General features: G+C 38.9%; 1 protein-coding gene across 3 annotated transcripts in view; it reads left to right on the top strand.

Annotated features, from left to right (window-relative positions):
• Positions 1 to 7,076, top strand: part of PIK3AP1 (phosphoinositide-3-kinase adaptor protein 1) — a 96,491-nt gene extending 89,415 nt beyond the window's left edge. For all 3 annotated transcript variants that reach the window (XM_081954026.1, XM_081954025.1, XM_081954027.1), the window contains 4 exons: positions 1,649 to 1,804; positions 2,908 to 2,978; positions 5,972 to 6,087; positions 6,814 to 7,076. In XM_081954026.1, the coding sequence (XP_081810152.1) occupies positions 1,649 to 1,804; positions 2,908 to 2,978; positions 5,972 to 6,087; positions 6,814 to 6,880 (410 nt within the window). In that variant the 3' untranslated portion in view covers positions 6,881 to 7,076. The remainder of the gene's footprint in view (positions 1 to 1,648; positions 1,805 to 2,907; positions 2,979 to 5,971; positions 6,088 to 6,813) is intronic.
• Positions 7,077 to 14,187: the final 7,111 nt, after the last annotated feature.

The raw sequence follows: 14,187 nt of genomic DNA, 5'->3' as shown, positions 1-14,187 counted from the left end.
ATATTAAACAAATGACCAATTGGGAACCCCATATTAAAACAGTATACCTTATGTGTGGCCAGAATCTGAAAACAACTTTTAATATGGGACAGTACTTGAGTAAAATGATTTGGCTGAGATTGGCATATGTGGGTCTGATTGGGGTAGATTGTAGGGGTGATACTGACATATAATTTTATCATATTTTATTTATCCATTTATTAAATTATTCTATTTTATTCCAATTCCATTTTAAATTGTTTTTATCAGAGTAAGTTTAACAAAGTAAACTAACTATTAAAACAATACCTCCAATAATTTAATCTATTCTTTAAAAATGAGAGTGGTGGATGATTGCTACTCTGCCATGGGCTGGGGAAGGTAGCAATAAGTCAGGGTAGTATTGTCATCACATCTCATGCATGTCTTATGGATGGCTTCAGCAACAGGGCACTCATTTTGTAAGAATGCTAAAGATATACTGCCAACTCTCCAAAATGCTGAATACCTTTATTCTTAATTAGCATTTTATAAAAATTGAACTGAAGAATAGTTGCTCTATTGTTGCAATACAACTAAAGATAGGGGAATACTTTCAATTTCTTAACATACATTGTCAAGAATTGTAAAAGTCGGGGATGTTTTTGCTGGCATACAAAGACTTTGAGATGTTCCAAATAGTATATATTCATGCAATATTCACAGTTTTGTTTTGCTTTTGACAAATATCAATAGGTCATTTTTTCATGCTGCAGTGTATGTCAGTGGTTGGAAGATATGCTTTGCATTCAATGCTGATTGTCCATTGTCCATTTTAAGTATGACTCTAAATCTATAAAAAATTTACGCCGTAGCTTGTTACCTATGCTGTTCAAGAGTACATCCCAGATTCAGTGGGAAAAAGAAAAGGATCAAAACATGTCCATGCGAAGATTAAAGCACCCCATGCATGGTTTTCCAAAATGGTGATAAGGCATTCTGTTTGAAAAGCAAAGTTAAACGATTCCACCTATTAGAATTTGTTGTGTCCCATGAATCCAAGGCATATGCAGACTCAGGCTTGGCCGTCTGCCACGACTAAATTACACAGATAAAGCCACCCCTTGGCTGGGAGCCTAGAAAGTTCTCTTCACAAACACAAGATAACACTTACAGAAGGTTTTTGCAATGGCTTGAATATGGACTGTTGTCTCCTGCAAACATCCTCCTCCCTTCGCTCCACTTATAAACTCTTTGGGAGGGGCCACACCCTTAACCAGCTGTCCCTACTTCTTTCTATAACGTCTTCTCCAGCTGTTCCTGTCTCCGATCAATTCAATGTCTACATACATCAGGAACAACCTCCCTCTGTTCCTCCTCGCTGCTCCCTGACTCAGATGCCACCTGGTGGCCAATGGCCAACAGGCTTCTCTAGTTCCTGCTCTGACTCCAAACACTCTCCAGAGTCTTCCGCATCCTCCAGAGCAGTCCCATAATGGTCTGAGCTGTCAGAGTCCAACAACAACTCAGCCGGCCGCTGCTGGACCACAACAGAATTGTAATTGTACATGCCAAGATATGTACTTGAAGCGAAACAGTTTCTATTTTTCCAACTTTAACTTAGGAGAGAACTTGAAAGTTTTGGCCTGAGATGCTAACTAATTGATTAATCATTATTCTTTCTTCTTAGATTTGGAAATCACTGAACCAATTGGACATTCTCAGAATATGCCAAAGAAACCAGAATGTAGCATTTATGAATATAATCCGAGGAAAAATATTTTCCCAATAAGTAAAGAAATAAAGCGAGGAGACTGGAAAACAGAAAGCACATCAAGTACTGCAAGTAAGCAAGCAGGTAGCCAGAAAGCTATCTAGCAAGGAATGAAGAAGTATACTTTGGATCTTAATATTTGCATTGCTGAAATTAAGGCATTCCTAACTTATAATTTGATTTTGCACATTAAATGTATTGTCAAATCTCTTTTCTTCCTGTCTGTCTCTCTTGATCAACCATTTCAACTCTAGCCATCTATTTAGTCAATTACAGTATTTATATCTTTGCTCTATGTTTGTAAGCACGCTACATTTATTTAATATTTATTCTTACCTTTATTACTTTATTTCTATCAACTATATAAAATCAATTATACAATTAACCTTTTAAATTATTTAGCTTTTAAAGTCATAATCACTCTTTTTATACTATCCTACTATATATTTTGCAGTTATAATTCCTATTAGTACAGTATTAAACGTTTTCATTGTATACAGCCTTGTGTTTAGAATTTTAAACTTACATTATCAGTATCATGATATCATAGTTTTTGATAACAATTAAAATTTTAGTCAATATAGCATATGGGTTACAATTATATTTCAGTGTGACAGTCGTAATTCTATTTGTCAAAGCTGTGTTTTTCTATTCAATTATTGAAATAAAGAGATTTGATCTGACTATATTTTGCAATTCTCTACAAATATAAGCTTGGAATTCTGATCACTCCCTCATTTTCTTGAAGAAATAGATCATTTATAATTTTAAGAGTTGTGAAAATTAGCATAAAAATATATGGTGAGACTCTTTGAATTTCTGCCACTATAATTCCCATTGGGCATAATAAATAAACGATGGGAAATGATTAATATGTGCAAATTTTTATAAATAATATAAACTGACTTTTTGTGACATTGCACAGAATTATATAGAGATTATATAGATTATAGATAAATTACTGTTGGTTTTTATTTGCTGCTTGTTGGAAGTTGAGCAAGAATGGTGTTAATAGTTCAAGAATAACTAAAACTTTTTAGGAAAATGTTTGATTTATTAAAAATATATGGTAAACAAAAATAATTTCTCACTTTTCAGTCAGAGTTGGCAAAAATGGGTGGAAATTTAAATTAGTGAAATCTATTTATAAAATGCTTATTTTCTCCTCTAACCAGGTAGTTCAAGTAACAGATCAAGTACCCGAAGTCTATTGAGTATCAGTAGTGGGATGGAGGGCGACAATGAGGTAAACTTCCTTTGTGCACATTCTGTCTTTCTTTCTTTCTTTCTTTCTTTCTTTCTTTCTTTCTTTCTTTCTTTCTTTCTTTCTTTCTCACATACATGCACACATACACTAGTATGAATTTTCTGCTAAGGCTATAAATAACTATTATTCTATATTTATCACATAGAATGCATACACAATAGATTTTGTCCTATGGACTTAAACATCATTGCCCAGAGGGTCATTGGTTGCCCTCTCCCCTCTTTGGAAGAGCTTTATAGCTCCTGCTGCCTTAAGAAAGTTCAAAACATTCTCAAAGATCCATCTCATCCTGGGCAGTTTTTTTTAACTATTACCATCTGGCAGACGGTACAGGACAATAAAAACAAGGACAAACAGGCTGAAAAACAGCTTCTATTCCAGGGCAGTAACCATATTGAATCCTATGGTATATTGCATGGATGGCTAATCTTTTTGCCATCGCGTGCCAAAAGCGTGGGAAACGTGGAGGAGCATGTGCGCACATGCCCACATCCATAATTCTACGTGCCCTCCCCCTGCACATGCGCCCATTAGCCCTCCCCGCGCTCCCCCTGCTTTTGGCACGTGATGGCATGCCATCAAAAACTGCAGGGACTAGTTTAGAGCAGGGGTGTCAAACTCAATTTCATTGAAGGCTGCATCAGGATTCTGGTTGACTTGGGGGACTGTGGTGGGTGTAGGCATGGTGGGCGTGGCCAGCTCCCACTGCTACTGTGCTCACTCTCCTTGGCCAGGTTGCTCATGGTGAGTGTGGGAAGGTAAAGTGTGTGGGTCAAAGGGAGGCCCACTCCATCTCCTTATGAGGAGACCTGGCTTTGTAACCAAAGCATCCTCAGTGATAGGATGGGAGACTACCAGGAGAGATCAGGAGGAAGACAAGGGGATGGCAAAAGGCAGCAGGGCTGCTGGTGGCAAGTGCTAAGGCGGGATTGACCTCAGACCCTCACACTCTCTCATTATAATCTCCTTCCTTCCTTCCTTCCTTCCTTCCTTCCTTCCTTCCTTCCTTCCTTCCTTTTTCCTTCCCTCTTCATTCTTTTTTTTCTTCTTCTTTCTCCTCTTTTCTTCTTTTTCTTTCCTGTCCCTTCTTGGATGCTGAAATGCAAAAGGGGAAACATTTCTCAATGTTTCCTCACCTTGTGATCAAATGCCACATTTGCTAGTATAAGACCGAGAACAAACTAGGCTCAGTTTATCCCATGCTGGCATTTTTTAAAAATAATTTTATTTAAAATTAAATTAAAAACTGTCAAAATGATGGCTCTGGTAGTTGATCAAAGTTCCTCTGTTTTTTATGTGCAACAGCTTTAGCATTTAAGAACAGAGGTAAATTAGTTGCTTTTCTATTAATGCATAATCCTTAAAAGGGCTCTCCTATAGGGACCCTGCCATAGTCTAATTCAGACTGGAAATATAGCAAAGGAAAATATTTTTCTCCACTTGCTTTGTCCTGTTTTCCCCACTGGAAATAGCTGTTTGCAACACACAAGAATGGGATACTTTCCTAAGAGAATACAAATGGGCCATTCATTAAGTGGACATGAGGTATAATCTCAGGGTGGGGAAGGGGGTGGGTGGGTAGTGATAGAACAAGCCCTCAAGGCCTCCCAGACCCACTAAGATACCTCATGCTTCTCCCTCCCTGCCACAAGGACTAACTTACCTTACAAACATCTGTCTCTCCTTTTTGTTTCTCTCTTTCTCTGAGAGAGAGAGGGGCGGGCAGGAGCCACTGAGCAGCTGTTTTTCTCCTCATCCTCCCCATTCAAGCAGCGGAGGGCTCTGCAGGAGAGCAGGGTGTCTCATTTCTCCCCTGGCATGGCGAACTCCACCTTCAGTGGGAAGCTGGAGTTCAGTGCGGTGGCAGTTGCGGCGCTTCAGCGCCTGGCTGGTGGGGCACTCAAGTAAGCTGGTGCAGGGTATTGCGGGGGGAGTTCTGCACACACACACCACCTTGCTTCATAATCCACCCACCACCACCTTGCTATGTAGCTGCCGCACCAGTGCATTGCTCAGTCTCTTGCTAGGTTACGGCAGTGAACAAGGAGCAGTGGTGAAGAAAGAAGAATGAAGCTAGGCAGAGGAGGGGTGGGAGGATGAAGCAAGGCAGGGAGTGCAGAGCCGCCCCGCCTGCCCCGCCCCAGCTTACCTGAGGGCCCTTCAGCTTGGCTAGCCAGGCCAAACCCTCACACCCCCACCCATGCCACCCAGGGCAGCAACACCCCTTCACTAACTTTTCCAGTTCCTTTCACCATCACCGTGTGCAGAGCAACCGAGGTAGTCTGTGGGACTACAGTAGTAAAATAGTTCAGACCTTCCAACTTCTCACGAAAAAAAAAAGATTCGTGAGGTTGGAAAGTCAGAACTATTTTTTTTACTGTAGTCCCACAGACTAGTTGCTCTGCATGCGGCGACGGAGAACTGGAGTCTGCACACACACGCATGCTGGGATGGCATGGGCCGGTTGAAGTGATACTGGCCGGACCCTTAACGGTTTTCAGGATGGCCACGCAGGCCGAATCAACCCCGCGGCCCTTGAGTTTGACAGCCCTGGTCTAGAGAGTCTCTGAAAATTGGACCCAACTGAATGGGAGGAAAATAGTTGTGTGTTTGTAATTAGCTATTTTGCAGCCAAAACAGGAAAACTTTTTTAAAAAAATATTTTATTCTGAGACATTTCACTGAGGGCTAGCCTCTCTAATACCTGAGTCCCCAATATAGTGCTTGGGGAAAATACAATAATATGCTTATCATGTTCTCTGCTGTAATTTGTAAATAAAAAGTGAATGAGATAATGTATTTAAAAATATAAACTTAGCTAACCACAAGGAAAGATAGGAAGGGAGAAAATAATTAATGTCGATAAGGATTTGGGGCATATAAAATATTTTGTGGAAAAAGAAAAAAAATGTTACATTACTTTCAAAAAGTATATTTAAAACTGAATGAACATCACTGTCATTCTTACATAGGATAATGAGATACCTGACATGAAGAGAAATTTCTGCCCTAGAACCTTGCAGATAGACAGCCAACTTTCCATTTCATTTGGAAGGCCTCCAAGAATACCTCCTCGTGTTGCTAGCAGGTTATATATTGTTTTATAATACATTTATACTGTACAAATAATTAATTTGACAGATCCTTATTCCACATGGGTGAATTCTAAAATAGATAATTTAAAGAGATATAAAGAAAGTAGAACAGATGGGAAACATGGCAGCAAAGGTGTTCAGGGAAACCAGGACTTCACTATGTGTCATTAAACCTACAGGCTTGGGTAAACAGAGATGTCTTTGTGGCTCTTTTAAACAACAATTTGAGCGGGGTGGGGGAGCTTCATTCTTGGACGAGACCCCATTCTCGGGCATATACTGCTATAGAGAAGGCATGCTGATAGGTGATATTGTTTAATCAAAGGAACCTAGAGTGTCCCAGCCCTGCTGAATTGAATTGACCAAACAGAGGCTATGGGAGGCAGGTACTCCTTCAAGCAACCAAGGTCATGTAGGTCTTTATAGATAGCAGCCAACTCCTTGAATTGCACTCAGAAGCAAGCTAGGAAGCAATGCAGCTTGCAAATTACTTGATTAATTTAATAGTTAGAAATTGCTAGCATTATAAAGGGATGTCAATAATTCCACCTGAAGAACAATAATACAATGCTTTTCTATTGTAAATGTTATTGTATATCAATTGAAAAAAACCTACATTTCAAAGTATTTAATTGCTTTTTAAAATAAATGTGTAAGTGTAATAAGTTATGTCAACATAATAAACTATTCTTATTCTATTTTCAAATATTTATTTGCAGATTATTGAACACTGACAACTTCCATCCACCACCTGTGCCTCCAAGAGGACGTGATAAGTTACACTAAATCTTTTGGATATTAAAAACTGAAACATGAGAATGACTTTTGAATGGCTATGCTGTAACTCTAATCAGCATATCAGTTCACCCCTTGTGAATCTCAAATGAGTAATTTTGGTAGAATTTACTCTAAAAATTGAGTCAAGGGTGAATGAAGAAAAATTCAACATTTAGAACAAATAAACTGTTAAAACATGAAAAAATATGTTGAACTTATTAGAATTCTTAGATTCTAATTATACCAGACTAAAGGTGTCTCAATCATTTCTCACATATTCCTAAACTTCAGAATGGAGTAGCTAACAGCTACCATTTTTGTCTGTTTATCTACAAATAAAGTAGCCAGTGATGCTGCTTTGAAAACAAATTTATTCTGTTGTAGATAACTATACTTTCACAATATAGTGAAACTGGAGTGCCTTGTATTGAATAGTACAATTCAGTTGAAATTTCTCTAATTTCTTAATGATTTTATGATAATTTCATATTCAGAATTGTCTAATTGATGTGTCTGGTTGCTGCCCCAGTAATACAATACTGAGAAATTGAGGATTTTTCTCTTCAGTTCGTATAAATTAAATCAAAGAGTCTCTATATGAGGCATCTATATGAGTCTTGAATCTGTTTTATTTCTGTGAGAATATGCCAAGAAGTACTTAGCAGACCATGAATATAAAGAAACTTGGTTCTTATTTCTGAACTTCAATAAAATTTGAGCACCAATCTCAACAGACATTACTAGAAGAGACTCTTGTTCCCATTGTAGACAGACTTTATTCAAAAAGGCAGCTAGCTCTGTTGGTTTGTGAGAAAATGCAATAACACAGCATGAGAGGGAGATGACTGCATCTCCAACCTAACAAGGTGGAACAGCTATCAGGCCCTATTTGCATCAAGTTTCAAGATATATTCAGGTAATCCTTGGGATGGCAATTGGGACCAGAATTTCATTTCTAAGTGATACGGTCATAATGCGTGACATCACTGGACAACGTTGCTTAGCATTGAAAATTCTGGCACTTCCAATTGCCATAATTAAACAGATCATCATGGATTGTTAAGCAAGAACATCATGTACTTCTCCTTTATGACCTCATGCTGGCTTCTCTATTGACCTCGCTTGTAGGAAGAAGGTTACAAATGGCAATCATGTGAACATGAGGATGCTGTGACAGCTGGAACTTTGAGGACCACTCATAAATATCACTTGTTCAGCATTGTTGTAGGTTTGAATTGTCACTGAACAAGTCCTTGCTAAGCAAGGGACTTCTGTATGGTATATCATATACTGTATATCCTGTTTTTAAAAGCTCAGACTGAATACAAATGCACAGGACTGAAATTCTAAAGACAGTTTTCAGAATTTTCGTTTTCTTTCTTAAAAAGAAATACATTCAGAAGCTCATTAATGTAACATGCAGGTATGATTAAGTTATTTCCAATTTGGTACATTGTTTCCAGAATTCAATAGAGAGGTGAAAGATTTACTCTTTACTATAATACATACGTATATCAGACTTGGCTATTTTAACTGAAGCCCTGAATATACTGTTACAGAGCAATTTCCAGGGACACCTAATAAGGACTGGCCTTTGCAAAACCCTAAACTTATTTGAAGACAAAGGAGAGGGTTTCTAGGAAGGTAGCTTTGTGGAAAATGTGTTGAGGTCATACAGATTTTAAGGTACAGTACATTCCACATGGATAGGCAGCTATTAAACAGTTTTGTTTCTAGGTTCATTCACACTTTTTCTCTTGCATGACTAAATTTCAAGACACTTGGCAACCTGTTTGCACTTATGATTGGTTGCCAAGCATCTCTTGATCATGTGATTGCTATTTTCCAGTTTCTCCATGGGCTTCCACAGAAAGCTGCTACAGCCTGTCAATAGGATTCCCTCTCATCTCAGGGGGCCTAGCTGAAAGACCTGCCAACTAAATGGAGCTCACACCCTCTACTGGGCTTCAGGAACAGGGCTTGGTTCCTGAAGACCTTAGCCCTCTTTCTGCAGCCTGGCAGAGAGACATTCTCTTCCACTGAAGAGACAGCGCTTAGATGCCAAAGCCCCAAGCCCCGTTCCTGCGGTTCAGTGGAGAGGCTGACCTCCACTTGGCAGATTTCAAGCCTTCGGAACAATGATGTTCCCTAGCTTTCTACCTTTCCTGGGCTAGAAAGACTAGTGAATCCAAATTGTGTGAGCCTTCCATTTTTCAAGAATGTTGCCTACTGCGAGACGGCACAAAATGGCTTTGGTAGGAAGGCCAATCACACATCAGTTGGGCACACTTGCAGCTACAGCAAAAGGCAGAGATAATGGACCTAAGCTTGTTGGTGCTGGGGAGAGAGCCTGGGCCACTTGGATGTGCTGGGCCACAGAGAGCACCTCTCCCTGATGCTCTGCTTAATGACCTGCACGGTCGCTTGGCAACTGCAACAGGGAGAGCTGGAATTGTCATCATTAAATGAGTGATCACATGGCTATCTGCTTAATGACCATTTTACTCAATGACTGAGATTCTACTTCCCATCGTGATTGTAAATCAAGGGCTACCTGTAGACAGTATTGTAATAATTTGACTTAGAAATAACAAGGCTAGTCTGTTGTTGAAGCCTCGATTCTAAGAGCCAGACCTGGCAGGAGGAGTCCCAAACTATGAATACCTATTGTTTATTTCAAATACTTTTTTAAAAAGAGAGATGATTTAATTAATAATTTTATTAATTTATACTTTTCTGTTGTATTTTGTAAGAACATGTGCTATTTTGTTTTACTTGTTAGATAATGTATCAACTGTAGTTCTTGTAAGAAATGTACATGAATGTACTTAATTTGTTATTTCACTATGTATATAAGTTCATTATCCATTGATTCTTTTCAAATATTGTATGTGCATAAATCTATCAGGTAGACATTTTAATCAATCTGCTGCTTCTTATATGGTTGTGCCACTGCTACACAATTCTATTCAAGTGAAGACAAAAGCCTATTCAAGAGTTCTGAACTCTTCAGCTTTTACCAGTGTAGTATGGTTTAATCCTGTGCCTTGCAGAAATATGACATGTTTTTCAAATTTACATGTCAAGAAGTTGAAATATCTATTTTATTTCTATTTATTTTTGTCTACATTGTATAAAAACAGTTTGTAAAGTTTTTTAGCACGTTCCTGAGGATAACCTGTGTGTTACAAAATAATACAAAACAATTTGCAGCCATCTCTTTTTAAATTAGGTTTAGGCACTATCTCAATTAGTGCATTCACTCTGCAAAAGCAATCTTGTAAAGTTTATTAAGACAGTGGAGACACCTGAAAAACTTCCTTTGTGCTATACTTTCAGAAACTGCTAGGAGGTTAAGTGACTCTCTTACAAAAAAATATTTTCATATTCTCTGAAAATACCAGGAGCATCATAATTATGAAAATAAAATGAGAGAATTTTCCTACATATACCGCCTTGAGAGAAATCTAAATAAATAGTTCCAATGTCAAAGCTCCGACTAACGAAGCCAAGCAAATTAGAACTCTGAGACTTGGCTCTTTCTCAAAGGTCTTCTTTAATGAGTACATCATATCGGCACAACTTCAATGGAAAACTAAATCTAAATCTTTCTCATGGTTTCAGTATAATTAGGAAATAACCCCATCCCCAAATGTCACAGTTCACATTGACCAAATGGGTTTATTGGCAGGCTCTTCAGGCACTCCTTTCCCAACCTTACTGTTGCCAATAGATATCACCTTGGTTTTCAGGAGAAAGTTCTTTGTTCTGTCTAGTAATGCATTCCAACCTCCCTTTCCCTGTGTGTCAACTGAGGAACAGAAAGATGGCTGCAGCCAGGTTCAGTTCAAAGTTCACATCCAGAATGATTATTTTACTATGTGTTCAAACCACAGACATATGCAAAAGCTCCTTGTTTAAAAATACAAATGTCAATACTGGGAAAATATGGAGCTTTTAAATAAGTATAGTGTCATCTTTTCATATGACTTCTGTATTTTAATGAGTGCAGTAATACTTTTAGGTTATATTAAGGTGCTCTTATAAGAGGAGGTAAGAATTTATTATACATATTTTCAGGAGTATTATCATTCTGTATGGACTGTCTAAAACCATTGGTATACTACAAAACTATCCATTTCATTTCTAAATTAGTAATTCTTTTCTCAAGAGGTCACAAAGTGTTTTCTAATACTTCTAATTGTTTTTACATGCAATTAATGATGCTATTGTTTTTTTCTTACTCAGTTTTGATTGTTGTTTGCTATACCCAGCAATTTTACAAGCAGTGTGGTGTGTGTGTGTGTATAAGTCAGTTTTTGACTCTTGGCAATTACATGGACTACTCCCTACCGTTCTGTTGACAACATTTAGGAAGTGGTTTGCTAGGGCTGAGTGTATGTGACTGGCCCAATGTCACCCAGCTACTTTGTGTACTAAAACTCATGGTCTCCATGTTTCTGGCATGTTACTTTAATCACTACACCAGATTTAGTGGCTAAGTTATGAATCCAAAAAAAATCCTCTTTTTGATTTTATATCAGTTACAAAATTTACCTCCAACCTACTTGATCTATAAAAGAAATTATGATGACCCAGCGTGAGGCACGAAAGCAACACAGCCAGAGAATAGTTCTAACTCCCCATTATTGCTCCAACTTTCCCCCAAACGTTTCCACATTTACTGTAAACCGTGGAGCAAAGCAAACAAAGCAAGAAGTCCAGCGAGGCAGACAAACCAGGCAATGTACCCAAGACAAAGCACAGCAAAATCGTCCTGCACATGTTCTTTCTCGCTGGCAATCCTTCCCAGATGCAATGACCCAGAAAGTCAATTGTTTATGCGAATTGGTACTTCTTCCTCTTGGCAAATAGGCAATTCTCCTGCAGGCACTGTAACACACACGGTTCCAGTGCTCATGCAGGGAGGACGAGTAGATCAGAATGTCATCGAGGTACACCACGAACTGATCTAGCTGGTCCCTGAACAGGTCATGCATAAAGTGCATAAACACGCCAGGCGCATTGTTCAAGCCGAACAGCATCTCAGGGTATTCTAAGTGTCAGTAATTCATCTGGAAAGCCATCACTGCAAGTCATTTGGTAAATGTGAGGCATCAGGAAGGATATAAAAGGTATTGATTAGATGTGAGAAAAGACACTCTCCCTTGAAATATGTTGCACTTCCCCTTTAGTCCCGTCCTTGACTAAAAAGAAAACATGGTTTCCTGAACTTCAAAAGCAAGCATGGACACCAGGCTAAAATGCAAATATCGTCTTTATTAAAAAAAACTAATAATGAAGCCTAAGATTTCAGATAAAAGTTCAAAGTTTAATGGTGCTGAATGTTACTTATGCCTTGAAGTTACAGTCATTAAAGCCTCCCCACTGTCAAAATTTAGGTACCTGGGAGTCTGAATTATACCAACTTTACACTCTAGTGCATGCGTGTCAAACTCGTGGAATAATGTGATGTATCGTGACGTTTTTCACTTTGCTGAGCTGTGGTGGGCATGGCCTGCGCATGATGCATCAGGCCTGCAGGCTTCCAGTTTGACACCCCTGCTCTGGTGTCTTAAGTCTATTATTTACAACTTATCTACTTATCTCAGCTTAATTCTAAGTTATAATGCTTAAGAATAAAAACTTCCCTTTTACCCTGTGTTCTTAACCAAACAATTTTTGTTAGCAATGAAGACAGTAGTAGCATAATACTTTTTGTAGTCCTTTCCTTTATGGATATAAATTCTATTCCTTTTATCCTTTTATTAGCTTAATGTTCCTGATCACCTATTTTCCACCACTGTAGTTCCTGCTATAGACTGGTGGCCTACTAATTGCTCTTTTATACTGAGCTGCTTTTGAATCTCTGTCCTTATCATTTTGTAGGAGAGAAGGAAAAGTTTCTAATTGCTGTCTGCCTGCCTGTTGGTGGTATGCAACATTGGAAGACTTGTGAGACTGTCACTCCAGTTGTGTAAGCTTCAGAGTTTCTCTACTCTCTCTACCTAATGTTGATATTCAATTTCACTGTAAGGATTGCCTCTCCTAGCTTAAGACTCTTGAAATGGAGTTTTTCAAAAGGAAGCTTTTATTAAGTAGAAGGGAAACATTAAGTTCAAAGCAACGTCTGAATCCCCTTAGGCAATGCAAGGAGAATTAAAGCAGTAGAGACCCCTCCCATTAGTTAGAATGCAGATTTTAGCTAATACACAACTGTGAAGATGTTTCCTTTACCAACTGCTCTGAGAACCAAATAAAAATACAGTCCCATGGCTATCTTCCGTTAGACATTAAAGTGAATCGTCCCACATGGCCATCATAAACATTCCGCAAAAGGTGATGGGGATCTCAAGGCGCTTTGGCATCAGGAAACCAGTTGTAAAATATGTCAAGGTATTGGGAGTGAATTTTTTTCAGTTAGGTAGGGGCCCTAATGTGGTGTTTAGCTATCCATTCATTTTGGGATGAGGGCAGATGCTTCTAAGCAACTAAGTATTGGGTTTTCCCCCTGTGGATCCTAGAGTCAAGGATTTCCTTGATTTCAAAGTGTTCACCTTCTATCATGATGAGAACAGGTAGTGTAGGTGCAGGTGGTCTGAGTGATAAGATTGCCTCTCATTTAAGTAAACTAATGTGAAATACTGGGTGGACTTGCCTGAGTGTCTTTGGTAGGAGTAGTTCTACTGTTACTGGATTGATGACCCTTGTGCCGTGATGGCGAAACTATGGTATGTGTGCCAGGGGTGGCACACAGAGCCCTCTCTGCTGGCATGCACTCTGTTGCCCCAGGTCAGATGGCCGTGGCATTTCTTTTGTGACCTTCTGTTTCCCTATAAACGACGAAACAGAAGCTCACAAAAGAAAAAGATCTTCCTCTTGCTGCACTGCCGGTATTAGGATGCCCTGTCTCCCACCAGCCAGCTGGTTTTGGGGTCTCTGCTGCACATTCATGTCCGCATGCATGTCCGTGCATGGCAGCATTCATGCACACGCACCTTTCAGTTTGGACATTTGTGCATGCACAGTTTGGGCACTCGGTATCTAAAAGGTTTGCCATCACTGCCCTAGTGATAGGGAAAGGTCCAATGAAATTTGGTCCTAATTTCTTTGATGGCGGTAACGATTTCAGGAGTTTTGTAGGTAAGTATACTCTATCTCCAACATGGAAAGGTTTGGGTTCCATTCTTTTCTTATCAGCTTGAATTATAAAAGCTGCTCTAGCTTCCTCTAAAGGTAATCTAACTACTGGCCATGTGTTTCGTAAAGTATCTATCCACTCCTTAAGTGAGGGGATAGTGGGTTCTTCTGTAGGT

Source organism: Natrix helvetica (assembly GCF_964273705.1).
Source record: "Natrix helvetica genome assembly, chromosome: 5".
NCBI lineage: Eukaryota > Metazoa > Chordata > Lepidosauria > Squamata > Natricidae > Natrix > Natrix helvetica.
The sequence above is the reverse complement of the archived record's forward strand: the minus strand, read 5'-3'. Positions and strand labels throughout refer to the sequence as shown.